The 26,842-nt window shown below is 42.5% G+C and overlaps 1 protein-coding gene across 2 annotated transcripts in view; it reads right to left on the reverse strand.

The window, feature by feature from the left end:
* Positions 1-733: 733 nt before the first annotated feature.
* The window catches only part of ANK2 (ankyrin 2), a 172,257-nt gene continuing 146,148 nt past the window's right edge, over positions 734-26,842 (reverse strand). For both annotated transcript variants that reach the window (XM_086612093.1, XM_086612094.1), the window contains 12 exons: positions 19,506-25,283; positions 17,991-18,065; positions 15,727-15,858; positions 15,064-15,210; positions 13,600-13,882; positions 10,919-11,186; positions 9,102-9,194; positions 8,568-8,651; positions 6,260-6,424; positions 4,603-4,785; positions 3,119-3,210; positions 734-917 (listed from right to left, as the gene is read on the reverse strand). In XM_086612093.1, coding sequence (XP_086468219.1) covers positions 734-917; positions 3,119-3,210; positions 4,603-4,785; positions 6,260-6,424; positions 8,568-8,651; positions 9,102-9,194; positions 10,919-11,186; positions 13,600-13,882; positions 15,064-15,210; positions 15,727-15,858; positions 17,991-18,065; positions 19,506-25,283 — 7,484 coding nt within the window. The remainder of the gene's footprint in view (positions 918-3,118; positions 3,211-4,602; positions 4,786-6,259; positions 6,425-8,567; positions 8,652-9,101; positions 9,195-10,918; positions 11,187-13,599; positions 13,883-15,063; positions 15,211-15,726; positions 15,859-17,990; positions 18,066-19,505; positions 25,284-26,842) is intronic.

Below are 26,842 nucleotides of genomic sequence, written 5' to 3' on the forward strand. Positions count from 1 at the left end.
AAGTGGCTGTCCGAAGGTCTTCGAAGTATTAATGGCCACGGTCAGCTGTTACTCCATGAGAACAGCTGAATTTCCAGGTTTTGAGCCTGACTCTTAGAGCCTTGAACTATAACAGATCCCTCAACTGGAAGTCTTATGGATGCAGCAGATCCGCAGCGCTTCCTCCTCAGCTGGTCTGTGTTGGCCATCGGTTGCGTTAACGTTATTTCGTTAATCGCTGTTGAGCGGTGCCAACGGACCTCGTAATCCATGGTGCTAACCGGAGTCATAGGCAGTGTGTTTCCTGCAGTCTTGGAAGTCCAAATGCTCTCCCTATATACAGTCAACTCCCTTTCTCATGGTGCATGTACATAGTCACTTGAAGAGGCCTGTAGATGAAGTTGGCTTGACGAATGCAAGTTCATGAAGCTAGGGCAGAAGCAAAGGGACAGCAAGAAGTGGCGATGCTGACAAAATTCCCAGTACGGCACGAAGACGACGACTCGGTGGATAAATCATCCTGAATGGAGGATGCTATCTTTGGTCACAAATTAGCTTACAGGGTAAAAAATAACAAAACCCTCAAAAAATCAAAACACGGGGAGGGGGGAAGAAATGAATTCACTGCATCTGCACAAGTAGAAATGGCAGTGTCTTCCAGTGATTACGTAGGTAATAAGGTCTACACCTAGAGAAGATGAATGCTGCATACGGGGTGGGTGGTTCTGTGGTGTCGTTGAGGGGTGGCAGCTTCTCACTTCGCCTCCTGTTTCCAGTCCTCTTTGCAGAAGTGTCTAAGAAGCTGCTGGAGGTCATGTTGGAGGTCATCCTGTGGTAGTGCTTCTGGTGTGTCTTCCAGCTCTTCTATGTGAACGTGTTTTCCGTACCGATCCTTCATCACAGTCCTCTTCTGCGTGCTGGCTTTACTCAGCGTCGTCCTAAAACAAAACAAATGAGAAAATGGTTTGAAAAAGCCCGCAGCTCCTGAAGGTTTTAAAAAACAATCCTTTTCAGCTGCAGCTTTAAGGCTTTTTCATTGAAAATAACACGAGAAGAACTGCAGCTGGCAGTTCAAGCCAGCCTCTGAGGTCACAGATTCTTTATGCATTCCGAATCGTGTCCTGGGCTGCATCCGGAGCAGCGTGGCCAGCAGGTCAAGGGAGGTGATTCTACCCCTCTGCTCTGCTCTCGTGAGACCCCACCTGGAATACTGCGTTCAGCTCTGGAGTCCCCAACACAAGAAGGACATGGAGCTGTTGGAGCAGGTCCAGAGGAGGCCATGAAGATGATCTGAGGGCTGGAGCACCTCTGCTATGGGGACAGGCTGAGAGAGTTGGGGCTGTTCAGCCTGGAGAAGAGAAGGCTCCAGGGTGATCTTATTGCAGCCTTCCAGTACCTAAAGGGGGCCTACAGGAAAGCTGGAGAGGGACTTTTTACAAGGGCATCTAGTGATAGGACAAGGGGCAATGGCTTTAAACTCAAAGAGGGGAGATTCAGATTGGATATAAGAAAAAAATGTTTCCCTCTGAGGGTGGTGAGGCACTGGACCAGGTTGCCCAGAGAAGTTGTAGATGCCCCATCCCTGGAAGTGTCCAAGGCCAGGCTGGATGAGGCTTTGAGCATCCTGGTCTAGTGGAAGGTGTCCCTGCCCACGGCAGGGAGGTTGGAACTAGATGATCTTTGAGGTCCCTTCCAACCCAAACCATTCCATGATTCTGTGATTCTACGAATACAACATGCACCACCGCTTTAACCGGCTTTCGTACTGTAAACCAGTAGCAATTAATCTCTACACGCTGATTAAGCACACAGTTTTAGACGCCCAGCACACACATGCTGTAACACACAGACATGCAACGTGTGTTGAAATTCACACAAGACTTGGCTGTTTTTTCTGCTTAACTTTAACACACAGACTTGTCCTGTACGATATTAATTTAAGCTGACTAATTTCTTGAACACTTCTGAACAAGTCTTACTTCTGACAGCCAAAAAAACTACATTGGTGGTAATCTAGTGTCCTGAACTATTCTGTTAATTACTGTCTTAACTCACTGGAACCATCTTGCTCTACTACTCAGAACCTTAAACCTCACCAAGTCCCTTCTAGATCTAGGCAAATACATGTCATTGCCATAGGACAGCTGGGTGTCTCTTGCTTGGTCCTACCCAGAAGCCCAATTTTTGGTCAGCGTCCTTGAGAGAGGACCACGGGAAACTTGGAAACTCTTGCCTGCTCAGGAAGGAATAGCTCGATTTTTATCAGACAGCTGACACTTCTTAATTGGACCTGAATGACCAAAAGGTCCCTTCGTCAGATGGAGCGCTTCGACAAGAACGTGAACCCTTTGTCCAAAAGCAGACGGAGCAGGTCTTTGGCTCTTGGTGTGTCCTTGTGACACCATCCTGCTGACTCTGAAACTGGGATGTGTTTTGCAGCTTGTTAGAATTACGGTTATTGCTGAACACAGCATCCATACTGTCTCTATTTTTTCTTCCACCGGCCCCCTCGGTGAGTAGGTTGGGGGTGGGCAAGAGACTGGGAGGGAGCACAGCCAGGACCGCTGACCCAAACTGGCCAAAGGGATATTCCACACTATACATAATCATGCTCAGCAATAAAAATGGGGTAGAGGAAGAGGCTGGGGGGGTCAAGGGGGGTCTATCCTCCAAGGTGACCGTTGCTTAGAGACTGGCTGGGTATTGGTCTGCTTGTGGGAGATGGTGAGGGATCGCCTTTGCATCACTTGCTTGGTCATTCTTTCCTCTTTCCTTTGCTTATTAAACTATCTTCCTTCATTCAACCCATGTTTTTTGTCACTTTTGCTGTTCCTATTCCCTCCTCCGTTCCACGGTGGGACAGGAGGGCGCGTGGGGAGCGGCTGCATGGTGCTTGGCCGCTGGCAGGGGCAAACCCCTCACACCCCTGTTCACCAAATCTTTCCAAGTGGATGGAGACCTTTCCGGGGCATGTATCCCTTCCTGTAAGAGACTGTTAGTAGGAATCTTTAGTACTTTTTCAAATAAAACTGTAGATGCTGCCAGTGGTTTCACTTCAGACACTCGCTTAAATCCTCTCGTTCATTAGGAGTTTGTTAATCCTTTTCCAGTACCAGTTCACTGACATGCCAAGCCAAACCTTTTGATAATTGATCCGTCCTCTTTCAGGATTTCTTTCTCTACCAAAGCGGGGATTTGGACTTTCATTTGGTTACCTGTATAGCTCAAAGCCTCGAATTAAAACATAAACTTCAAATTAAAACAAAACCCCCACAATCTAGGACAGAAGACAATTGCTCTTCATCCCTTAGTGCTTTATTTTAATGAAGGTGAATGCTGAGAAAACGAGGAACAGGCAACTAAGAGAAGCATCTGCCTGCCACTTTTTCCTGGGACAGAAAATACTCTTTTTTTTTTTTTCTTTTTTTTTTTTTTTTTTTATAGCTTTTCCCACTGTCACCTTGAGCTGCCTGTCCTCAGCACTAGCGATACAGAGATGGGTATTTGTAGAAATGATGGGGGACACTTCTGAGCCTCGACTGTACTGAAATGGGAGAAGCAGGGAATGGAGCCCGGCAAACTCTTCCGCAGATTATCTGCTGTTACTAAGACTTCAGAGAGAACAGAAAAATAGAAAAAAAAAAAAAAAAAGCAGCATTTTGATTTTCCTTTTGGTTGGATGAGGGTTTGTCTGTGGTATCTCCGGCAGGCTGCTTGATTTACTGAACTAGGGAAAAAAGTGTTATTTCCCAAGGGGTTTCTTTGAACCTCGATGTGATGGTTTTTGCTGCTTGTTTTGTTCTTGTTGGGAGAGGGGGGATCTGGCTGCTGGGCCTATATTCCAACGGGAACTTTGGCACCTCAACCCAATAGCTGAGTGCTTGTTGTCTTGCTGCAAGTTGCAAAACCATTGTATTACTGGCAGAAAATATCCAGACCGTGACACTGTTGCATCTATGCTTTTATATAGTATTTTGTCAAATTAAAAAAGCAAACCGAGTAGTTACGTTGCATCTAATGACACAAAATTTTTACCTATGTGAATCTTTAAGACGTGTTTTACACGTATTATTTAAAGGGACAATAAAAAGGATTAAGAGTGAGGTGCTATCAGTTCCTTACAGAAAGAGCTACAGTAATTCAGTATCATTTTTCTATTACTGAAATGTCTAAACTGGTCAGAAAAAGCATAAAACCACAAAAAGTGCTAATGAGCTTGGTAGCTATTTCTTACTTCCAGGGATAAATACATCAACTAACCCAGACAGCAGATTTAACTGTATCAATTTCTAAAATTAGCTCCATGCATGGAAACATAGGAATGAACTTTAACGGTAACCACACACATAACTTCCAACAACTTTACCTAAAGTCTCCATGTTTTTTTTTTTTTAGATTCTTAAAATATTTCATAGGTAAATCTAAAATGTAATGTTAACTTCCTCTCCCCACGCACTTTATATACTGATCCTTTTATTCCACGGGCTGAGTATAACAACAGAGGTTTATACTCAGTAGTTTTGAGTATGATGCTCCATCAACAAAACTTTCAAAAGAGGAGAATTTGTCCCCAGGTATGTTGTGACACTGGTTTTAATGATTACATTTAAAAGGCATTTTTACCTCTTCAAAGTCCTCTTTGGCTGACGGAAGATCAGTAGCTAAGCTAGCATCCCCCAGGTGCTTCTCCGTCCTCTCTCCTTGCACTACAGTGGTCTTGATGACTTTGCTGACCTTCCGGCCTTCCACTGGTTCAGACTGGAATTTGGAGGCACTGGGCACAACAGCAGGTTCAGACAGGGTCACCTGTAAGGTTAGGAAGCAGAAATATACTGGATATGAATTACCTAAGGGATACTAACAAAGCTTTTAGTTACTTTTACCGTTCTTTCTTCATCATTGCTATAGAGATCAAGAATATGAGAAGTGTCTCACTTTCCACGTGTGCCCATCAAAACAGCCAGTGTGCTGGGCATCACCTGGTATTTTGATGGGCATCACCTGCGTTAACGGCTCCGGAACGGGACGCTGTAAGACACGTGCCAGTTCAGACAGCAGGAACAACCCTGGATAATTTATTCTGCCGAGAAGCTTCCTGCTGGCAGGGTGAAAACTGCTTCTGGAACCTGAACTAGCCTGAGGGCAGCAGGACATTGCTGCCCTCCACCACACTGCAGGCTGCCGTACTGGCTCACCTGCCACGGGCACTGGAATCACACCAAGTAACGAGCGGACGTCTTGCTGGGAATCGTTGCTGTGTGAATTAGTGGTTATCGGTTCATATCTTAATTTTAAGATATTCTTCTGAGAGATGAGTCATACTTGCAAAACCAAGGAAATCTTAGAGGACCAACAGACTAGAATATTGGAATACCACACCTAAGAGACAAACTCGATTTTATTTGGCAAAATATAAATTTAATGTATATGGGTTCCATATGATAAAGAGTTGTTCTGGTATGGTCAACTACAAAAAAAAAAAATTACTTTGTTTTCTTGTTACCCTACTTCTAGAGAATGAATTTTGGTGATTAATTTTGGCAAGAGAACGGCAATAACGTTCTCAGCATTTCCAATGAGCGCTTGTTAAATGCTGCTTTCGGCCGCAGTACTGCTGCAAGCGACCCCTGCTACGTGCCCCTGGCCCTCTGCCACAACCCAAATCGTGCTGGTACACGTGTCTGTGGGGCTACATGGGGAACTGAGGCAGGAAAAGATAAACTCAACAGCACTTAACCTTTTTGGGTTGTTTTTCCTGTTTAATTACCTGCTCTACAAACGCTTGGCATGAAAGTAAAACTTTTTTTTTTTTTTTAGCCTCTTCAAAGCAAAGAACACACCAGTAAGTTAAACCTAATGCAGCTGTATAGTTTTCCAAGGGCTTAGTTGGAGAAACCTGGAGAACATTTAATTACAACATTCATAGAATCATAGAATGGTTAGGGCTGGAAGGGACCTTCAAAGGTCATCTAGTCCAATCCCCCTGCAAGGAACAGGGATATCTCCACTAGATCAGGTTGCTCAGGGCCTCGTCCAACCTGGCCTTGAATGTCTCCAGGGATGGAGCATCCACCACCTCTCTGGGCAACCTGTTCCAGTGTTCTACAACTCTCATGGTAAAAAATTTTTTCCTAATATCCAATCTGAATCTACCTCCCTCTATTTTAAAACCATTACCCCTTGTCCTATCACAACTGGCCCTCCTGAATAGCCTCTCCCCATCTTTCCTGTAGGCCCCCTTGAGGTACTAGAAGAAGGAAAGAAGGAAAGAAGACCTGACCTCGGACTGTTCACTGTCGCTCTTCAGCACAACCCGCTTCACAACTTTGGAATAGCCGTCTCCTTCTTCGACAGTGATGGGTGTTTGGGGTGTTCCTTGCATGAGGACTTCCTCTTTTTCTGTGCCATCTGGAGAAACGTATCGCCGGATGATCTTTCTAGTGACCTGAAGGAACGAAACAGAGCTTTGTCCCAAAAGGATTAACAATAACATATGGCTTCACGTTCTCTATATAGTATTTTCTACTCAAAGGGTGTTTCTTCCTACAGAAAAAAATGACATAGATGGGTCAGTGCTTTAGTCTGTAACACGTATACTCACAAGTCCCCGTAGCAAAGCTGCAAGTCAACGCATTCGCCCTACTTAGGTTACCACGCAGCAAAGCTTCCATAAACTTACTTGACAAGAGGGCTCAGTATAGATACTGGAATGACTCTCTAAAGCAGTAGTTATTATAGAATCATAGAATGGTTTGGGTTGGAAGGGACCTCAAAGATCATCTAGTTCCAACCCCCCTGCCATGGGCAGGGAAATCCTCCACTACACCAGGTTGCCCAAAGCCTCATCCAACCTGGCCTTGAACACTTCCAGGGATGGGGCATCCACAACTTCTCTGGGCAACCTGTGCCAGTGCCTCACCACCCTCAATGTAAAGAATTTCTTTCTTACATCTAACCTAAATCTGCCCTCTTTCAGTTTAAATCCATTGCCGAGGTATAGTATTTTAGAGAGAAAACATTCTTTACAATGGCACAACTGCTAGAAAACATTTTCAGACTGGCGTTTTCAAAATTGCTTCTGAAACTAAGAGGTTAGCAGGCTGGCTATCAAATGCTCAGAACTGGATTCAAGGAGTGACTCGGACCTCACACTGCAACACTGACGGTACTAACCAGTGCTGAGCTAGTGAGCTAGAATAACCTACTTCATAGAATCATAGAATGGTTTGGGTTGGAAGGGACCTCAAAGATCATCCGGTTCCAACCCCCCTGCCACGGGCAGGGACACCTTCCACTACACCAGGTTGCCCAAAGCTTCATCCAACCTGGCCTTGAACACTTCCAGGGATGGGGCATCTACAACTTCTCTGGGCAACCTGTGCCAGTGTCTCACCACCCTCTGAGTGAAAAATTTCTTCCTTATATCTAATCTAAATCTGCCCTCTTTCAGTTTAAAGCCATCATCATGTGCTTCAGAGCCTCATCTGGTGCTTAAGCTTTCTCAGCATTGGCAAGCCAAACAAAGAGGAGCAGAAGATTACAGCGTTCAAGACGAGGTAAATTTCTCAGGAGGATGGGTATGCATCCCTCTGTGGATGACGTGGAGCTCTGCATTTCATACACCTCCCCAGCCCCTTTTGACAAGGTAACATTAAGCAGTTACCTCCTGCTTTGTCCAGAAGTTTATTTGCTGTGATGCTCGATCAGACTGGGTCACCTATATTTAAGCGTCACAGAAGTGGAGGTAATGCCCTCCCAGGAATGGATCTATCCAGAATAACACAGTCATGTTCACTCTTGCACGTTGTGCCCAAGAATATTTGGACAAGGTTGTTTATTTTAATATGAATTCAAAGAGCTTCCAGAGACATACTGTCCACCTGAGGGTCTACGACGTTTTCTTGGGAGACAGAAGACGGAGTTTGCCACCAGCAGAATTCAGTCAAGTCCTAGACCAATTCTCTAAGCACTGACTTGTCAGGTAAAGCAAGGAGCACAGAAGATCTTCTTCCACTTCCATGCTATGCAGAACTCATTTTTAGAAGCATGGTCTGAAAACGCTTATTTTATGAGGCCATCACGCAACTAAGTACTTTCTATATTCTTTGTGCCATAGAAACTTAATTGTATCTACAGGTACAGAAATGTAGGAACCTGGTCAGGCACAGCTGAGTGGAGATTTTGAAGATCTGAAGTCTGGATTGAGATGACTCTTGCAAACCCAGCCCTCCATTAGTTTCACTAATACGAGCAAACACGGTCTTAGATAAAATTGCAGTGGTGTGGGTTTTTTTTATTTTTTTATTTCTCAGAAATGTGGATCTATGAAGAATTTTCATTTACTTTAAGTGGGAAAATGAACAAAATATGTCATGTTGAGTTATAAACAGTATCATAGAATGATCTGGTGAATCAAAATAATTCTTCAAACTCTGGAATCTCTCAGGAACAGAAATTCTCGTTCCTTCCACACTCTACTTTTAAAAATCATGCCCTTTCACAAAAGAAAATTTGGCATGTATGTGGACGTAATTATCCTTCCTTTTATAGAATAATAAGAAGGCAGCAAGGGGCACAGCTGACAATACCTTCTTTACCACTGTGTGGCCATGTTCATCTGTATATTGCTCTTCTGTGACTGTTTCTGGTGGCATTTCAGGCATACTATCAGCCTGTACGACAAAGAACAAAGTTTTATGAAGCAAGGACTTCAGGTAGCTAACTTCAAATAAACAATTTTAAGATCGGTTAATTGGTTAAAGAAGGAAAAAAAAAAAAATTGAAGAATGTTAGAAAAAAATTTGTTGTGCAAGTAAATACTTAGAAAGGCATGCAAAGAAAAGTTACGCCACAAGGGACAAACAGATGTTAGTTGATCGTGTTGTTTATGAGATTGAGAAGTCTTCATTCTTCTCCTACTGAGGCATCTAACGGGACTTAGGGTTGGGTTAGCAGTATGACTATCATCTTCCCTTCAGGAACAGGTATCGGAATGGCTTATCCAATGCCCATGCATTACTCAGGAGCATTCCAGCTTCAGGAGCAATAACCAGCCAAGCGGTTGCCTGAAGGTGTCACCAGGGCCTAAGTCACCACAGGCTCGTGCAATGGACACTCCGTACCTGAATAATCACCCGGCGACGAACGACCCTGGTAGTGACCATCTCGTCCTCGTCCGAGCTGGTCTCCAGCCCACCTAACTCCTCTGCTAACTCCTATTGGAAGCATGGAAGCAGTGCCTTGTTGTATGTGGTACTACCAGTACTTACAGGTTCTGTCTTGGTTTTGTCTAAAACCATCTTCACTTCTGAAAATTAGGATTTTAGCCTCTTACCTGACTTTAATCTGTGAAACACTGATGCAGGGTGGGAGGCTTTGACCACTTGACTACACATTAGCTGTTCATTAGCATACCCAAAAAAGATGGATGAATCTTTGTGGTACTAATTCTATCGGATGCTCTTGGTGGTCTTAGTGCTCTGACGGTTGCCAGGGACAAGCCTGAAATTTGTGGCACGATGTTGTCGCAGATGGACTAGAAGGTATTACTAACACCAACTCTGGAATTTATGGTTTCTGTATTAATTACACAGAAAATTATGTGAAAACCTTTTAATCCTCCACACTGGCAAGTAAAGAGTGCAGCCTATAGCCAGAAGGACTAAACAGTTTTAACTAGAAGACAACGTATCAATAGCCTTGGCACTGGAAAGATCAAGAAAAATTAGTAACTAGTCTTGAAGTTCTTCTCTTTCCTGCCTAGGGAAGAATTAAAAATTTAAACGAAGAGGTCAGAAGGCAAAGAGAAGCTGAAGAGAACTACTTGGAAAATATAAACAGTATAAAAGCATAAAGGGGGAAAATAAATAAGAGGGGGGACTGTTTCTTTTTGGTACTGCTGGTTGTTGTTGTTTTACTTTAATAAAAGAACTGGAGGGAGAAAGAGGGGCAGCTTTTCCTACAGCAGCCGTTGCGTTGAGTCCTATTGGAGCTCATCTCTCAGCATCTGAGTAATCCCACACGTTTGATATCCAACCTTTCCCTGAGATCCCAGAGCTCTGAAACTCTTCATTCTAGAGGTGGTACCTTTGGCAACATGAACAGCAGAGAAAGAAGAGCCCGTTTCCAGGTGAATGTCAAAACAGGAAACAACTTCTGCTTAAGTAGACCTGTGCTTTCTCTGCTCTCACTTCACTGAGAAAACTAATTTCCTGCCCAATTATGTGTTCTGCTTTTCTTCCACTTCCAACAGGCAAAGCAAGCTGTTTATTCTTAAAGGTTCACCTGCCAAGTAGTTTAAATTCCCCACTAAAAGCCAGATAGATGTTTTCATTCATCGCCTCTTGACGTCTTCCCCTCTCCAAACACTGCAACAAGGTTCCTGGGTCTTACGCAACGGATGACCTACCTCACATAGTTTTTTTGTTCTTCTCTTCCATCTCCTGTCTCCACTTCTCTGTCCTGCCTGCAGGCTACATAAACGCCACTCCCAAGTTCTTTTCTTCCCGTACATCTCACTAAATTTACGGTATTTTTCCTGCCATTCTTCATGCTGCTCTGGCCTAGTCTTGCCTTTCTTCATAAGCTTTTAAAATTAGTACTTTGTCTTTCATTACATCTGTTTTCAGCTTTCACTTGTACATGGTTTGTTTCCACACCTGTTATTTACACCGATTCTCTCTCACGTACAGGGACATAACTCACAGACCAAGGGACAAATAAGGGTACCAGAACTAGAATCATGGTCTAGACTTTAGGATGTGAGTGTTGCTTCAGCTTTGAAAACCTCAGCCCTTATAACCACAGAAGAAAAGAGAAAAGACTCAGTTGCAGATGGGGATTAATTAGGCTGATCAAAAGTAGTCTCATCTCAAGGAATGAGCAAGACACAAAACTTGTTCTTTTGTGTCAATTACTTTGAGGCAAAGCTGTTATTTACCTTTTCTAAAGACTCCTCTTCATAGCCTCTTCCAAACTTTTCTGTCTGCTCATCAGTTGACTCCACTATCACTAGACTAGTTCTCCTGGGAGAGAGGTCATCCTGGTGGAGCTGGGGTTCCTCGGGCTCTTGGATGATGGGAGAGTCGCCCCTCTGAGCAGATGACAGGGGCTGTGGGGATGTTTTTTCTCTCTCTTCCTTCGCCACACTGAAGTGTGCTTTTCCAGTTACTGGTGCTGTAGACTGCTCTGTTCCTGGAGTTGTGACACTGCAAATTACAGGTTCAAGGGAAGAAGTTACTACCACGCAGTCCTTTCCCATTTCCATAAATTGAGCCTTATGCACTGATTAAATATTGTTGTGTCGCCTGTCATCTAGCAAAGTCTAGAAATAACTGATACTTCTTGAAAATAACTACAGAGCACCCGGCTAGGAATCCCTCTCATCTTCCTGACCCAAGAAAATCTCCAAATGGATGCCCAAACGTTGCACCCAATTCTGCAAAACTTGGTCTTTGTAAAGGATTTACGTGAGCTTTGCTGTCACTTGTGCCCTCAACAAATCTAGGTATTATTTTCTGGGGGGGAAGGAGACAGATGGAGAAGGAGAAGGAGAATTCTGGAGCCTCACCAAACAGAAATTCAGCAGAGAATCTTTTTTTTTTGTTTGTAATGTTATTTTCACTGTTGAACATGGCTCTAATTGCTGCTGCAAGTTATTTAAACATATTATTACATATATTACTATGTAACATATATAAAAGTAATACATATATTAAAGCATATGTAGATGCAATATTTTTCTGTTGCATCTGGGTGAATAATATTGACTTCAGATAGAATCACAGAATGGTTTGGGTTGGAAGGGACCTTAAAGATCATCTCGTTCCAACCCCCCTGCCACGGGCAGAGAAATCCTCCGCTACACCAGGTTGCCCAAAGCCTCATCCAACCTGGCCTTGAACACTTCCAGGGATGGGGCATCCACAACTTCTCTGGGCAACAATTATTAAGCTCACTCTCATCTAACTGAGTTGTATCAAGTAACCTTGTAACTCTGATGCTAGCTTGAAAAGGTCACTTCTGGTTTGCACTAATAGTGAAAACATTACCCATTCACCACCCAGAATCTTCTTTTGAGGTTGAGTTTTCTCTTTTCATGTATATCAGAAAAAAAACCCCAAAACAACTATATAAAAACTGGTGGAATTACAGCCTGAAAAACAGTGAGCCTGCAGAAATTAAATCTTCCACTTCTAAGACTTCAGAGATGCTTTAGAGTGGTCATCTACATACTTGTTTTTTTCCCCATCTCATCCTAAAAATTAACTGAGGGAATTGTTAAATTTTAATAATAGGAGTCCAGATTCTGTTCTCCATGACCAATCCCCTGAGCAGATAACACTAATAATAACAGTAACAGAATAACATGCATGGATATGTTTTTTCCCTGACGTGAGTTGGGTTTTGACAATTTGTTGTGCTCCCCCAACTGCTCTTGAAACAATTGTGTTCTAAAATAAGAAAAGATTTCACTGTAGTGAAAGGCTATACATATTATTGTATAATTCCTCTTAGTATGTGTTCCTTATGAGCTACTTAAATCTAGGACAATTTTCCTCCTCAAACTAGACATGAAGTGTAGTGATATCCTCCTGTGACCACTACTTGCATTTAGTACTGGAGATATTGTCTCAAATGTCTTCTCTATTCCTCAGAAACATTCATTCCCTCTTGCAAATCATTAGGATTAGGGCAACCTAAATCCCCTACCTTAGATGCTGTTTTCTGTCTCCCACACTCTCTCCTGGATGTAAAGCTTATCTTGAGCAAAAGCATCCCCAAAAGACCGTTTGCTGGACTCAACTGCATTTTGACTGTTTGGAGCTGCATCTCCACATCCAAGTTAATCACGCCCAGGAAAACCACTTCTTTGGAAGGGGATCCTTGATATTTTGCTAGCCTATGAATACCTGGAACAACCCTGCAGAGAGTTCTCAGCGTGGGCACATGAGTAGGGATGGTGGGAAGAAAGAAACAGGATTCTTTTCAAGTGCCTTTCCAAATGAAACCAACCCCACTGATGGCCCCAAACTGGAATCAAGACTTTGCTGTGTGGGTTTTCTAAATCTCTATTTTACCATATGCTGTTTCCTTTAAGTACTTTCGTCTCGCCTGTGTAAAACCCTGATTCTGTTCCTTTGGCCATCTGAAATTCACTGTTAAAAATCTCGTTCCTGATTTGCGGTTATGAGTTTTGTAAGTAATGATCAAGTTGGAAAATTTTTGCCTTGACTGAAAAAGCCATCCTGAAGTTGCAGAAAGGCCCTTCTAGTGTTAATTCCATTAAGTTTACCATTACTTGCCATCTAACGTATGGAAAATATATGCAGTTTGCAAAAAAAGCCCCACCTCTACATTATCCCTCTTTTCTTTCACAGGTACTAAACCAGATTATTGCTTTGTCTTCACAGTGCCAAACTGACTCTCCTAATCCTTAAGGCTTCCTCCACATGGATTAAAAAGTCAAACCTGCAGCAGGAGCTAATGAACTGGTGCGCACGATTGGAGGAAAACTCTGGTGAGTTCATACATTCCAAAGAAAACTCTAAGATCCTCTTATTGCGGGGAGAAGAGATAACCCATTCCACATAGGTTTCATCCTGGTCTTTTGGCACTTACAAATATTCATGTTGTGAAGCAGATATTTTTTCTGGCACATCTTGGGGTTTCCCTGAGAAGTCAGCTTCCTCTTCTTCCTTGTGTGCTTGTCTCAGGAGCTCAGCCATTGATGCTTCTGCCTCACTCCTGGGAGTATTGTCCTGAAAAGGAGAATAACTGACAGACACGTCTTCCTCAGAGACAAGAGGAGGGTGCTCTGTTGGCTCACTGTCTTTAGATATTCTATGTTGTTCTTCCTGCTTATGTCTTGAACTGTACAGTTCTTCTTGCAGCACAGAAAACCCTTTAAAAAACAGAGAGAGGAGAAATGTCATTACAAGTCTTACTAGAAAGCAGGAAATCCTTTTCATTCTCCATGTGCATTTCAAATCCCTGATGGAACACATGACCTGAAATTTTTAGACATCTGGAGTGGGAGAGGACACAACCTCTCTCTAAGCAGCTGAAGGAACACTGGATTACCACTAAGATTGCCAAATAATCAGTCTTGACAGTAACAGGTGAAATGAGATTTACCCCAAAATTTACCTAGAGTAATTAATCTTGAAACCCTCAAAGTATGAAAGAAGATTCACAACGTTTTTTTTTTTCCCAGCACATTAGCACAGGTTTTAGTGACTTTTTTCCTCCTATCTGCTTCTGGAAAAAATAACTACACAAAGAAAAGAAATTTATACAGGACTAGGTGCAAGGATGAGCTATTTTATAAACACATCCACCCAGCCCCAACTCCTAATCTCAAAGCAAGGGCTCTCATTCTGCAAAAAACGTAAAATAACTTGTGTTTCTGTTCCACAGGCTACAAGTCACAAGCTTGGGCTTTTGTTTTTCCTTACTAGCCACCGTCACTAGGAACCTACCGAAGTCTGAAGAATAGCTCGGGGGAAAACACAACTGCTTGGATTGAATTTGAGCTGGACATGGAGGTTAACGTTCTAAAAGTAATTGGTTGTGATGTTAGAACGCTAATTATAGCAAATAACCTTCTATTCCTACGTTCTCTTAAATATGGGAGGTTTGCAGCTGTCTAATACTTTGCTAAGCTACTGGTTCAACACCAAGTTACTGGTGTAAAAGTATCACTTCCAGAAAAGAGAACTTTATTTCACATAATTTGGAGGTGTTTCTTTAGTTTACAACCATTGATTTCATCTACTGAACTTGTAAACTTAAGAAATCCAACAGCATCCTAGCAGAATTACAATATCCTGGATACTTGAATCCAAAGTTTCTTCCAAAGCATGGAGTAGTTTTCCTTCTGCAGATCTTGGTCAAATCCTAATGCAACCTTCTTAACTTTTATGGGAATACTTGTATAAGCAAAAAAAAAACCCCAAAAGTAAGCATAAGTATTTGCAGCAGTTTCTTACTAATAAGAGTTAACAGATTATCCTAGTCAAGCATTCCAGAAGAGAAGCTAGTGCTTAGATGAGATAACCTGGGCAGTCTGGAGCAGGTGTTTACCTTCACTATGGTCCAATCCTATTGTCTGTTCAATTTCTGCGTACGTGCGAGTGCCGTGGACCTGCACGGAGTCGATGCCGCTGGTCTCCATGAGGTGAACGATATCCATTCGGTTGATTTTTGTGAGACACTGGGTAAGATTTGTATCTGTGGCAACAGAACGACACCGTGTACCTGAGTTAGGAATTTCACATGCTCCCTCCTTTCTGTTTTCCATATGAAGGACATGTATAGGAAGGATACTAAGCAATATAATATCATATATAAAGCACAGATGCATTTAGAAGCATTGCTATGTAAAATCTAAAATTAACTGAAGGGCTGCCTATAAAAATGACCACTCATTTTGGTTTTATCCTTCAAAAATTTTCATTTCCCCAAACATTTTTTCAGTTTAGGAAAAAGAGGCCTCGGTGTTTTTCCACTCTTCCTTTGCTGTCAGATGTTCCACCTTGCCCTCAAATGAACAAAATTAAACTATTTTCTCTGTAGCCCCTATGATACGCCACGTTACACCGACGAGCTTAAAAGAAATTAAATACAATGGTCATTCTTTCTATAGCCTGAATTTTACCCACATCATCTTTTTGTGATTATAACACACATCTGTCACCTCAACTAGCAAAGTGAAGACAGTTACACGTACTATAACTGGAGACAAACCTGTTGCATGTTTCCCATCCCGTTCAAGCCAGTATTTGAGGAGTGCATGGCTCTGGTCTTGAAGCGAATTAGGATTTTCAACTCGGATCTGGTGAATTTGCTCTTCTGTGAAATCCAGTTCTCTTGCTAGCTCTGAAAAAGAAATCCATCTCTGTAAAGATGTCTTTTTCTTCTTCCCTGCCTTACATCTCTTTTATGGCTATCAGCAGCCAAGTGGACTACAAACTCTTCTGAAACCAAATTCTCTTTGCTTCTACATACCTTCTATTTAGAGACGTTGGTAAACAGTAAGTTCAAGACAAAGACAGAAACGTGTTATGGCTAGAAGTGATGGGTCTGTGTGAACTTTTATTTTTTGTGTTGACCATTCCTAGTTCTCAGGGGCACAATAGAACTGACAAAATTTAGCGGTGACAAGCTATCAAGAAGCGCAGTTGCAGAAATTGCACGTGAGCAGATAAAAATATTTCTAGCTACAGAGCACCACGCTCAGCAGATTCTATCCTCTGAAATGTTGAATATTTCAGAAACTTTGATCAAAATCTAGTGAAAGAATTTATTTTAAGTATGGCATTTTGTAGGGCTAGATGAAAGCTACTAAAAGCTACATTAACACTACTACTCCCCTGGACTTGTTTCATGTAAAGAAAAGTAAATGCCTATGAATTACAGTTAAAAAGCAAAAAAATGAAAAGGTGAAACAGAATAACTGGTGTCTTTCAGATGTAGCATAGGCTCCAGACCGCAGTCCAGAAAAGAGAAACGGTTTAACAACCTACATCATCTTTATTGTATCCAGAACCAGGAGCAGCCTTCTGCCACCACCAAACTAAGATGCAACTGTTGAAACAGGTCCTCAAATGAGTTAAAGCCATGGAGAATTCCTGAGATTCCTACTGTTCTTCCTGGTCTCCAGATTTCTGCTTCTTTCACAAAGAAGGATTCATGTTCGATTCCTTTGTCATTATTGCTATAGTGGCATGGACTTGGTTTTGGAGGGTAGAGGGAACTCTAACCCCAAACCCCAGATAATCTTATTTCCAGGCCGGCTTGTAAACTGATGGAACTGTAAGCTTCAACAAATATACAGTAACTACACATTAGATTCAAATCCTAGGTACTCAAATAAGTTTAAACAAAAAAACAACCACTATTTTATCCCCCAAAGTAACATTTGACACAGTAATCTTTACTATAACCAATCTTTACCGTAATATAAGTCAGGAATACTTATGCAGGGGTGTTACTCTGCCCTCTCTAAAATGCTGTAACACATTAATGTCTACTTTGATGAGCATCCACTTTTTCTAGCTTTGTTTTCAGAACTGCCTGTTCATTTATACAAGTTTTTCAGCAGACTCCTAATCTGTTAAATTGCACAGCTCCGAGTCCTACTGATTTCAAGATAATCCACGTTGGGATGAGTGACATATGTTCCCAGTCTTCTCTATGGATTGAAATAGAGGACAAGAAGGGAAGAAGTGAGTAACATAAGCGAAAGTATCAAGGGGACAACATTTTTTCTCTGGTATACAACTCTTCTTTAACTCCTAGAGCCTTGCTTATTTTTCAGGAGCATGGTACTGCTCTAGGGATAGAGACGAAACAAGCGTAGACCTGATTTTTTTTTTTTTTTTTTGGTAGTAATTTTTTGTTAGATTGCACCGTTTGACACAGCATTGAGATGTCTGCATAGCTCTTTTTCTTTGTAAACACGTTCGAGCTGATTTTCAGTGATAGACATCTGCATCTCATTCCGTATTACTTTCACTCGTCCTCAGTAACACTGTCTCAGATCTATCAAATCCACGATATTAAAGTGGTTGTTACCAGTTGATCCCTTTCCATCCCTTTTTGCTCAGCACAGTTCTGGAGAAAAGCAGCTGATGTCATTTATCCCTACAGTGGCCTTCCAGCTCAGGAGTTCCGGAACACAAAGGCTGTTTATTCATATATTCATTTATCTTCTAGCCAGAGCTGTTGCATTTTGCAAGAAGGAGTAGGGGAATGTATGCCAGCTCCTTGTCACTCTCTCATCCTAGGAGTTTCCTCTCTGGAGATGCCAGCAAGTGCAGAGACCTTATCTCTGCATCCCAGTTCTTGCCCAATAGGCTTCAGTAATCTTAGTAACCAGAAGATGGTAAGCTACCGAAAAATTTCTATAAAACATCTTTAGATAATCAGGCAATCATCTGAAAGAAACATGCATTAAGTGAGGAATGCTCTCCCTCCTTTCTCTTTGGAGCAGACGACGCGCGTTTTACCTGTCCAGCTGAATCCAAGATGATCAGCAATGTGGGCCAGTCTTTCCTCTGTCCTTTCCTGATCATCCTGTTGATCTGAAGGTCAAAGAGAGCCACAAGTTGCCTTTTACAAGTTAAAAACCGTTTTCACAGGTGATACAGCCCAAGAAGGGAAAGCGTTGTTGTTTTTTTTTCCCTAACTGCTGTAAATCTAAATGTGGACAGGCTGTTACAATGGGTTGACTAAACTGAGGACTGTAAATCCCCAGCTCAAAAAAACAGAAAAAAAAAAAAAAAAAAAGCACTTGATATTTCAAAAAGCACAGGACTACCCACATTTTCCATTGGAAAATTAGGCTTTCACGTGAAAATCTAAACAAGGACTGAAGTGCCTACGGTGCCTGTTTTGGCCAAGTGTTTTATTCTAAAACTTCTAACGTGAAATTGAAGACTTGAGCTAAGTCAAGAGCCATCATTTTCCATGCCTTCCTCAGCAAATGCCAAGGTTGAAAAATTCATCTGGACTGGTGCTTCTAATTACGTTCTTTCTGTTGTAGGGAAAGTTTTGTTCACACAGTCCATATGGCACTTCGTATTATGGTTTGCATTTGAGGTATTGTTAATTTAAGCATCTCTGACCCTTTCAACTAGGGGGTGATACAAAATACTTTCAATGAAGGCAAGGAAAAATCAGATGTTTGTTTGCCAGTCTTCATTTGTTTTGGGAGACATACCTTTGTAACAGCGAGACTGACTGTTCCTCCCATCCCCAAAGCTAATTTGGGGACGGCAGAATTTGAGTTTTGATTTTCCTTGAACGCACACGTGGGCTGCGATATCTCAGATTCGGAAAACTGCTTAGGTTTAATGATAGATGCATGTTTCATTTTAGCTACTGGATTTCCATCGTGGCTACTCAGTAGCAGCACATAAGCAGGTGAGAGGAAAACCAAACACCAGAAAATGTGTACTGAAGTTACTGGTGACACAGAATTTTCTCGAGACAGGGATCGCCAAAAAAAGGAACATGAAAAACTTAATTGCGTAAAACTTCTGCAGATTTCCTCGTGTAACAACTCAAAAGAAAATGAATTTGCCTGTCTCAGTCTCAATCGATGCCCAAATATTTCATTATTAGTAAAAATTAATAGTTAAGGATAGGGCCAGGGAAAGCCAAAAGCCAAAATGTGCGTGACCTGAGCAATCAGTTTGATGGTAAAACAACATATATTTTTAGAAGTGTTTCTATTTATTAAGGTAACACTTCCCACAAGCACTCATGGTTTGCAATCTTGAGATCGTTTCACGGACAAGAAAAAACACAGACACAACGCAAAAAACCAAACACAGCTCACAGGGGAAAAAAAAAATACACAACTAACCACAAAAAGCTTAAAAGAAAAATGCCACGCACGTTACACGGGTACACAAACATACATACACGCACACGCACCCCAAAGAAAACCAAAAAAAAAAACCCAAAAAGTTTAATTCATGACATGCGGCGCACAGGGAAGCCCAGTCGTTGGCAAATACCTTCAGCATGGTCATGGACATTTTCGTCAGGGATACGTTCAATCTGAGTCTCTACTGACTCATCCCAAATGGGTCTGGTGTCAAAGATGTCTTCAGGAACTGACTGCTGAGTCTCACTGGATGGCACATTTTCAATAACTGAAACTTCTAGGGCGCTACTGCTTTCATCATCTGAAACTAATTCTTGTTCTCTCTCTGACTGCGTGAGTCTTTCCACTAATTTGGAAGCTTCATCGCTAATTTCTTCAAAGAATTCTATGGAGTTTTTGTAAAGGTCAAAAAGATGTTCCTTACTTTCTTTTGTGGGACTAAAAGCACCGCGGGAGGCGGTAGCGCTCCTGCTTTTAACTGGCAATCGTGATGAAAATACCTTGGGTCTTGCTGGTGGTGCCTCATCTGAGTCTAGCTCGAGCTTCATCTCTCTCTCCCTCTCCCTGGTCTCTGCTTCTGCCTCAGCATAACTCCTAGCTTTTATTGAACGTTTAGCCTTTGGGTCCATGGGGACGCTTGCGTCAGATTCCGATTTACTTCGGTTATCCTGCTTCGCAGGGAGTTTGCTTGTCATGTCAAGAGCTTTGGGCGACTCTAGCTTGTGAACGGATGTGTCCGCGCATGTAGATTGTTGGTCAGCTTTTTGGAAAGCTGCTTTGACAGGAATTTTAGACTTTGGTTTCGCTTGGTCATCTTTTCCTTCGCACAGCAAGCCGTCTAGGAAGCCGTCTGTGGGAAGGCTCTCACCTTCCGATGGTTGCAAGGACTGCGATGCAGCAGCAGCTGTTCTGACAGGGATTTTGGATTTGCTGTCGCAGGAAGGCACTGTCTCCATTAGAGCAGTAGGGATTTCAATCACGGATCTCTGTTCCTCTGGTGAAGAGTCAGGGGACTCATCACCCTGTTCGGAACAAACTAATCTAGTGACTTTGGAAAAATCTAACTCGTCTTCTACTATGGACTGCTCAGGAGAGATAGGGCAAGGCACCTGACTGCTATCAACCATGTCAGTCTCCGTTCCGGAGAGGGCCTCAGCTTCAGAGGCAGCAGTTTCTTTCTTTGGTGATTTTGAAGAAGCTGAAATACCCATTTTAATTGGAATTCTGGATTTAAGATCTGCTTTTGCGGTGCCTATGCTGACACCTTCACCCGTCATTTCTTCTGATTTATCACTAGACTCAGATGCTGGGGGTGAAAATTTCAACGTATCTTTTTCTTGAGTATCTGAGTCCTCTGACTCTAAAGGTGAAAACGGATCTGGTGAGCTCTTCAGCTTAGAAGATTCTCCCTCTGCTGCTTCTTTCACTTCTTCAGATAAAGAAACTTCTTCCTGAGGCTGCTGCCCCATTTGGAAGAAGTGAAAGCTTTCGTCTGGATAGTTCCTTTTGGTCATGTCGATGGCTCCACTCCTAGTCATTTCAAACAACTTTCCTTCCTGAAAAAGAAAAGGATTTTGTTCACTAAGTGGCGTCCCTTCCTCGGTGGGTGTTCTGGCCGGTGTTGTATCAGGTGTTGTGCCTTGTGACCGCCTGTCTACCATCAACCCAAATATCTTTTGTTCCTCTTCTTTCACCCGAGCTTCAAAAGCTTCATCATCTTCACGTATTTCACTCCACATGTCAGAGTCCACATCAGTTTTGGTGATGACAACTTGACTGATCAATTTCTCTGTTTCATCTTGCATATCCTCAAGGGCAGATTCAGCTAATTGTGTGGAATCTGACGCTGAAGACCCTTGGGACATTTCCTGAAATGCGTCCTCTGGTTTTGGCTCTATCTCCATATATACTTCCTCTGAAGAGTGACATTCACTACCTGCGTCTCTGCTAAGCAAAGCTTCACCAGTCTGATCTTTTCCTCTTTCACTTGAATAGTCTTCCCTAGATAGCACGCTTCTACCAGATCCTACCTTACTTTCAGAGTCAGTAAAGAAATGTTCAGAAGACACATTTTCATAAGGGCTTACTATATAAGGAGCACTACTTTCAGCAGCATCTGCTACACAACTTTCAAGTTCCACCGTTTCAGTGGTAAGAGATGAATACTCTGGTAAGGGTTCCTCAGCATAAACATCTCTTTGAGGCGTTTCAAAATCTGTATCTGTTTTTCCCAAATCACTTCCCAATGCAGAACGGTCAGTGGTGTCTTCTTCAGCCAGTTTGCCATCTTGTGGTGCAGAGCACTCAGCGGTACTGTGTCCACAAGAACCATCATCTACGTTCTGAGACACAGCTCCTGTAGAAATGAGATCTGTGTGTGTTAACAACGCAGTGGTCTGGACATCTTTTTCAGTAGTATCATATTGCTGTAGTGCTAGTGAAGACTCAACAGGATCTTCTTGTCGAGAACCGTCACCAATGGAATGACACAGAGTACCCCCAGGTTGTGTGACTGAGGCATTGGGACTAACTGTCTCACTGTCATCTGTACTGTCACACATGGACTCATCAGCTTCTGCTGACGCGCAACCATCAGAATGACAGGTGCCCGATTTTCTTGCGGAAGCCTTACAGCTGCCCCCAAGGCTAAGTGGTTCATCTTTGTCATCTTCTGTTGGTTTATCCTGTTCTACTTTAACTGCACCTGTCCTGACAGAGCATTGTTTTGAGTCAATGGGTTGAAAACCCGCTTCATCGGGGCTAGAACTGGAGTCAATACCGGACGGTAACGGTGAGGGTGGCTGCACGCGGATCGTAGGCTCCATTAAGAGGCCTGAGTCAGCTTCTTTTTTTAGCTGAGTCAATTCCGGCTCACTTTCTGAAGAGGAAGAACTTTTTCTAGATTCAGGTGCAGACATCACCACTGTAGGTATGTCTTTTTCTTCTCCAGCTGTTGACTCTGGTTCTTCAGTTTCACAGGCGGCTTCTGAATCAGCGACTACAGAAGATTCATCTTGCTTACAATCCTTTTTGTAATCTCTCTTCTGTTTTGCTTCTTGTTCTAACTCATCAAATGTTTTGATTTTGGTCACCATTTTAAACATCTCCTCTTCAGGGGTGAACGTCTTCTTTGGTTCACTTTCTGAATCATCCTCTGGCTCTTCACTGACTTCAGGGATCACGGCTGACTTTGGTATGTTTGACAGAGCCTGTGAGTCTGCTGTTTTTGGTGTGATTTCATAGCTAATTTCTTCAGAACTAGGAGTTTCAGGTGAAAGAGGACTTTTCCCTGAACTCTCCATGAGGGACGTTTGCTCCAAACTGTCGTCATCAGCGCTTCCCTCAGGGTCACGGAGAATCCTGGAACGCAACGATGCCAGCTCTGGGCAGGTTTCTCCTTTGCTAAGAACAGGCTGAAGAGGACCCTGCCCCAAGACACCAGCCTTCACTGTTTGTTCTACAGGGCTACTTTCAAGGGAATCACGGCAGGGAGACTCTTTCATAGGACTGGGCTCCAAAGAATCAGGCGTTTTGTGTGATGAGTTATCTTCTAGCACTGGGCTTGCTTCCAGTGAGTCTTTATGACTTACAGCCAAAGAGTCATCTGCAACTGGGCTAAAGCTTTCACTATCATGGCTAGCAAGTGAAAGTTCCAATTTCTGGGGACTTCTAACCGCAACACGGCGTTCACAGGTTATATCTTTTTCTTTCTCTAAAGCAGTGTCATGTGTTTCAGAAGACTTAGTTAAATGTGCAGTGGTTCTGGATTCTTTATCCCTGCTAATATCTTCCATAATGGAAGCTGAGCTATTTTCTTTAAGCTTATCAGCCTCTTCTTCAGAGGCTGTAGGTACAAGCTCTTCTGATACATGGTCAGAATGAGACTTACTAGTCTCAGGAACAGCATCTAGCTGTCTTTCAGTAATACCTTTTTCATCTTCCTTTGGAGAGGGTTCCTTCAGAGAACGTGTTTCTGCTGTTGCGTGCGCTTTAGCTGCTTCTTTAGCTTCTTCCATTTGCCCATCGTTTTTCTTTGGTGAGAATGAAAGGCTTTCAGGGCTTGTTTCTGGAGTCTCTGCCAGACCCTCGTGCTTATAACTTTCCTCAGAGCTGATCTGAGGGGTTCCGTCAAGTAGGCTACCTGGAGAATCAGCCACACCTTCGTGTTTAAGGCTCTCCGAGCTCCCATCGAAAGCAGCACTCTGCAGCGAAAGAGCAGGAAGGAATCCATCTTTCACATACTCTGTGGGAAAAGCAACACTGAAAGGACTGGTCAGTACTTGCTCCAAGTTGAGCTCTCCCTCCTCCGTCACTGAAAGGTGTCGGAACTGTTGATATTTGTCATTATCCTCCAGTTCTTCTTTAATGACATCAGAAAAGTCTGTGGAGGTTTTTCTGTCAGGGCTGATCTGGAAGTCAGTATCTCCTTGGTCATCGGAAGCCCTGCCCTTCACAACCGCTGTATCTTTGGCACTTTCATCATCGAACACTGGAGGAGGAGGTTCGGTTGGTTTTTTGCTGCTCTGCTCCTTTACCTGGTCTTTCCCTGCAGCTTTCTTGGTAATTTCGACAGTAGGAATTTGCATTTTCCCTTTTTTTGATTGCGGCTCTTTCTCTGCTTTCAATATTGTGCTCTGTTTGTCCTTCTGTTTGTCTGTCTTGTGGCTTGATACTCGCCTCGTTTCACTTTGCGAAGAGACTGTTTTCCTCCGGGTTGTCTCCTTCTCAGGGAGCTGTTGCTTCTGTTTGACAGATTTGTGCTCAAACAGTCCAGATATGTTCTTGGATGGGTCTTGACCTGACTGGAAGGCTTTCATCAGTTCACGAACTGACATGGTCTCTTCAAGTCTTTCTGTCTTAGAAGAAGGTGAAACGGGCGGTTGTGCTTTGTGAGCTACTGGTTTTTTGGCTTGTACTGGTCTTTTAGAAGCCTTTTCAGCAATGCCTTCTCTTGTTTGAATTCTGACAGGTAGTTTTGACCGTATTTTTTGTTCGTCTTCCACTCGTTTCTGAAGAGCTTTAACTTTATCTTTTATTGAGCCAATAGGAGTTTCCTCTATAACAGGGGACACAGCTTTAGCCTCGGGAGCAGCTGTCAGTGTTAAGCCACGTTCCTCACCTAGAGACTCATCTGAAGCGGGCTTCGTTAGTCCTGATTGTTCTTCACTGCTGCGCATCTTGCCTTCCTTTTGCTTTTGCTTGTCTCTTAATTTTGTCCTAGCTGGCTTTTTAATTTCTAAGGCTGGCTTGTGTTGCTCCTGAGGACTCAGCGTTGCAGGTGCTGGAGAGTCTTGTCCTTCTTTTTCAGAATCCCTGCTTATTACTACAGCTTCAAATCTCTCTTCTACTAAGTCTTCTTGTAAGGCTTGTGGCTGTACCTCATGAAGAGAAACGTACGTTTTTAAATCCTCTGCAAGGTAATCTACCATTCCTGTTATGTCTGGCTTCTCCGTTTTTGTTGTCCCTTTGTCTACCCTGACTTCTACACAGGCAGGTTCAGTGACTTCTAAAGGAGCATTTCTTCTGGCCTCTTCGATTTCTTCATCACTGACAATGACCCATTCTTCCTCTACAAGCTCTTGTTTGGAAAGGGACTTGTGCAAAACACGTTCCTCGCTGGTGTAAGATCCACCTCTCAGAATTTCATTTACTTTTTCTAAGTCTTCTTTCACTCTTTCAACTATTTCAAAAGGCTCTCCTGGCTCTTCTTCAGTGGGTTTTCCAAGATCTTTCACTTTAATGGAGCCTGATTTATCAGAAGGGTCAGTTGTCAAGATGGCAGTCATTTTGATCAAATCTTGTTTCATCTCAGAAACTTCAGACAACAGGTCTGGACTGGCTAGCACAGGGACTTCATTAACCAGATGGCTTTTCAGGATAGATGTTTCTGTAGATTCTGTCTCATCATCTTTGATGCGAATGAAAAAACATTGAAAGTAAAACGGAAATCAAAAATAGAGATTGGAAAATGTAATCAGGACTGAAAATGACAGTCTTTGGTTGCAGTGGTAGGAAGGTCAACAAAATGGGCCGGGAATGGTGGATCCACAAGATCTGAGGGTACAAGAGCAAAGCAAAGCTAACAGAAGGGGGTGGGAAAAAAAAAAACCACAACTGAAAAGGAAAATGGCAGGAAATAACTTGCTTAACTTTATCGATATAGCACAACCACACATACATTATCAAAGCTGTAACAAACCAAATCAGGACACCACTAAAAAAAAAAAAAAAAAAATCAACCAAACAAAACAACGCAACAAAATTTAAAATCAAAAACAGAAGAAACACAGTGAAGTTACACAAAGATAGGCATCTCAAGATTGTTCAGATGTTACAGATCAATGTTCAAATAAAAATAAACAAGAAAAAAGGGGGAAAGCATTAGAACTGATTGAAAGTCGATTTCCTCTAAGAGAAAGCCAGTGTTAGCAAACTGTCAGAATAACATGGGGTTAACATTTTTTTTTTTTTCTTAATGACCAAAATAAAAAGTTAAAAGTAACTCTGCAGCAATCTAAAATATGATCGAATGTGTAGAGATCTGAATCAGCTGCAAACCGGCATTTCATCTAAGGGGATTTCACACCTAAACAATGAAACAAACATTCTTTTGGTTTAAGAGGCATGGTCCTTTCCTTGGAACATCCTCATTGACAACTAATGAATCGACCGAGGAAAGAGAAGACAGAGAAGAAAAGGAGAGATAAGAAGAAAAAACTGTGAATCAACTTAGAAGTGATATCAAAGTTTTAAAAAATGTAATGTATGGCAACCAAAAATCAGAGACAGTCACACTAGACACATACATACAATTCATGTAAGGCAAGTTATTTCCATGCAAAGCAAAGGTGCTGCAAATGCTGCTGGGTATGTAGCTTCAGTTAAAAACAAGAGCTCTGAAAACAAATCATATAAATTAAAGATACATGAAAACAGTGTAAAACGTACTGTGGTGAAATATTTGTCTGATCTGTGCAATCAATATACAGTAAGCTGGGTGTAGGTGATTCCCATCGTGCCAGAAACGCCTGCTGGGAATATTTAATTTCAGGAGGGACTACTAGAAAATGTAGAGTGAACAGAATGGAACACTGGAGGACTGAAGACCTGATTACAGCCTACAAATACTTAAGAAGGGATGGTGGGGAGGTAGGGGAAGGGCTCTTTACGTTAGTGATGGGTGATAGAACAAGAGGAAATGGGTATAAGCTTAGTCAGGGGAGATTCAGGTTGGATGTTAGAAAGTATTTCTTCTCTGAAAGGGTTGTCAGCCACTGGAATAGGCTGCCCAGGGAGGTGGTTGAGTCCCCATCCCTGGATGTGTTTAAGAATAGGGTGGATGATCTACTTGAGGATATGGTTTAATGGGGACTAGGGACGGTTGGACTCGATGATCTCTAAGGTCTTTTCCAACCTAGAAATCTATGAAATCTATGAAGCAACTTATGAATGCAATGCAATGTTCAG

This window comes from Tauraco erythrolophus, chromosome 5 (assembly GCF_009769465.1).
Source record: "Tauraco erythrolophus isolate bTauEry1 chromosome 5, bTauEry1.pri, whole genome shotgun sequence".
Taxonomy (NCBI): domain Eukaryota; kingdom Metazoa; phylum Chordata; class Aves; order Musophagiformes; family Musophagidae; genus Tauraco; species Tauraco erythrolophus.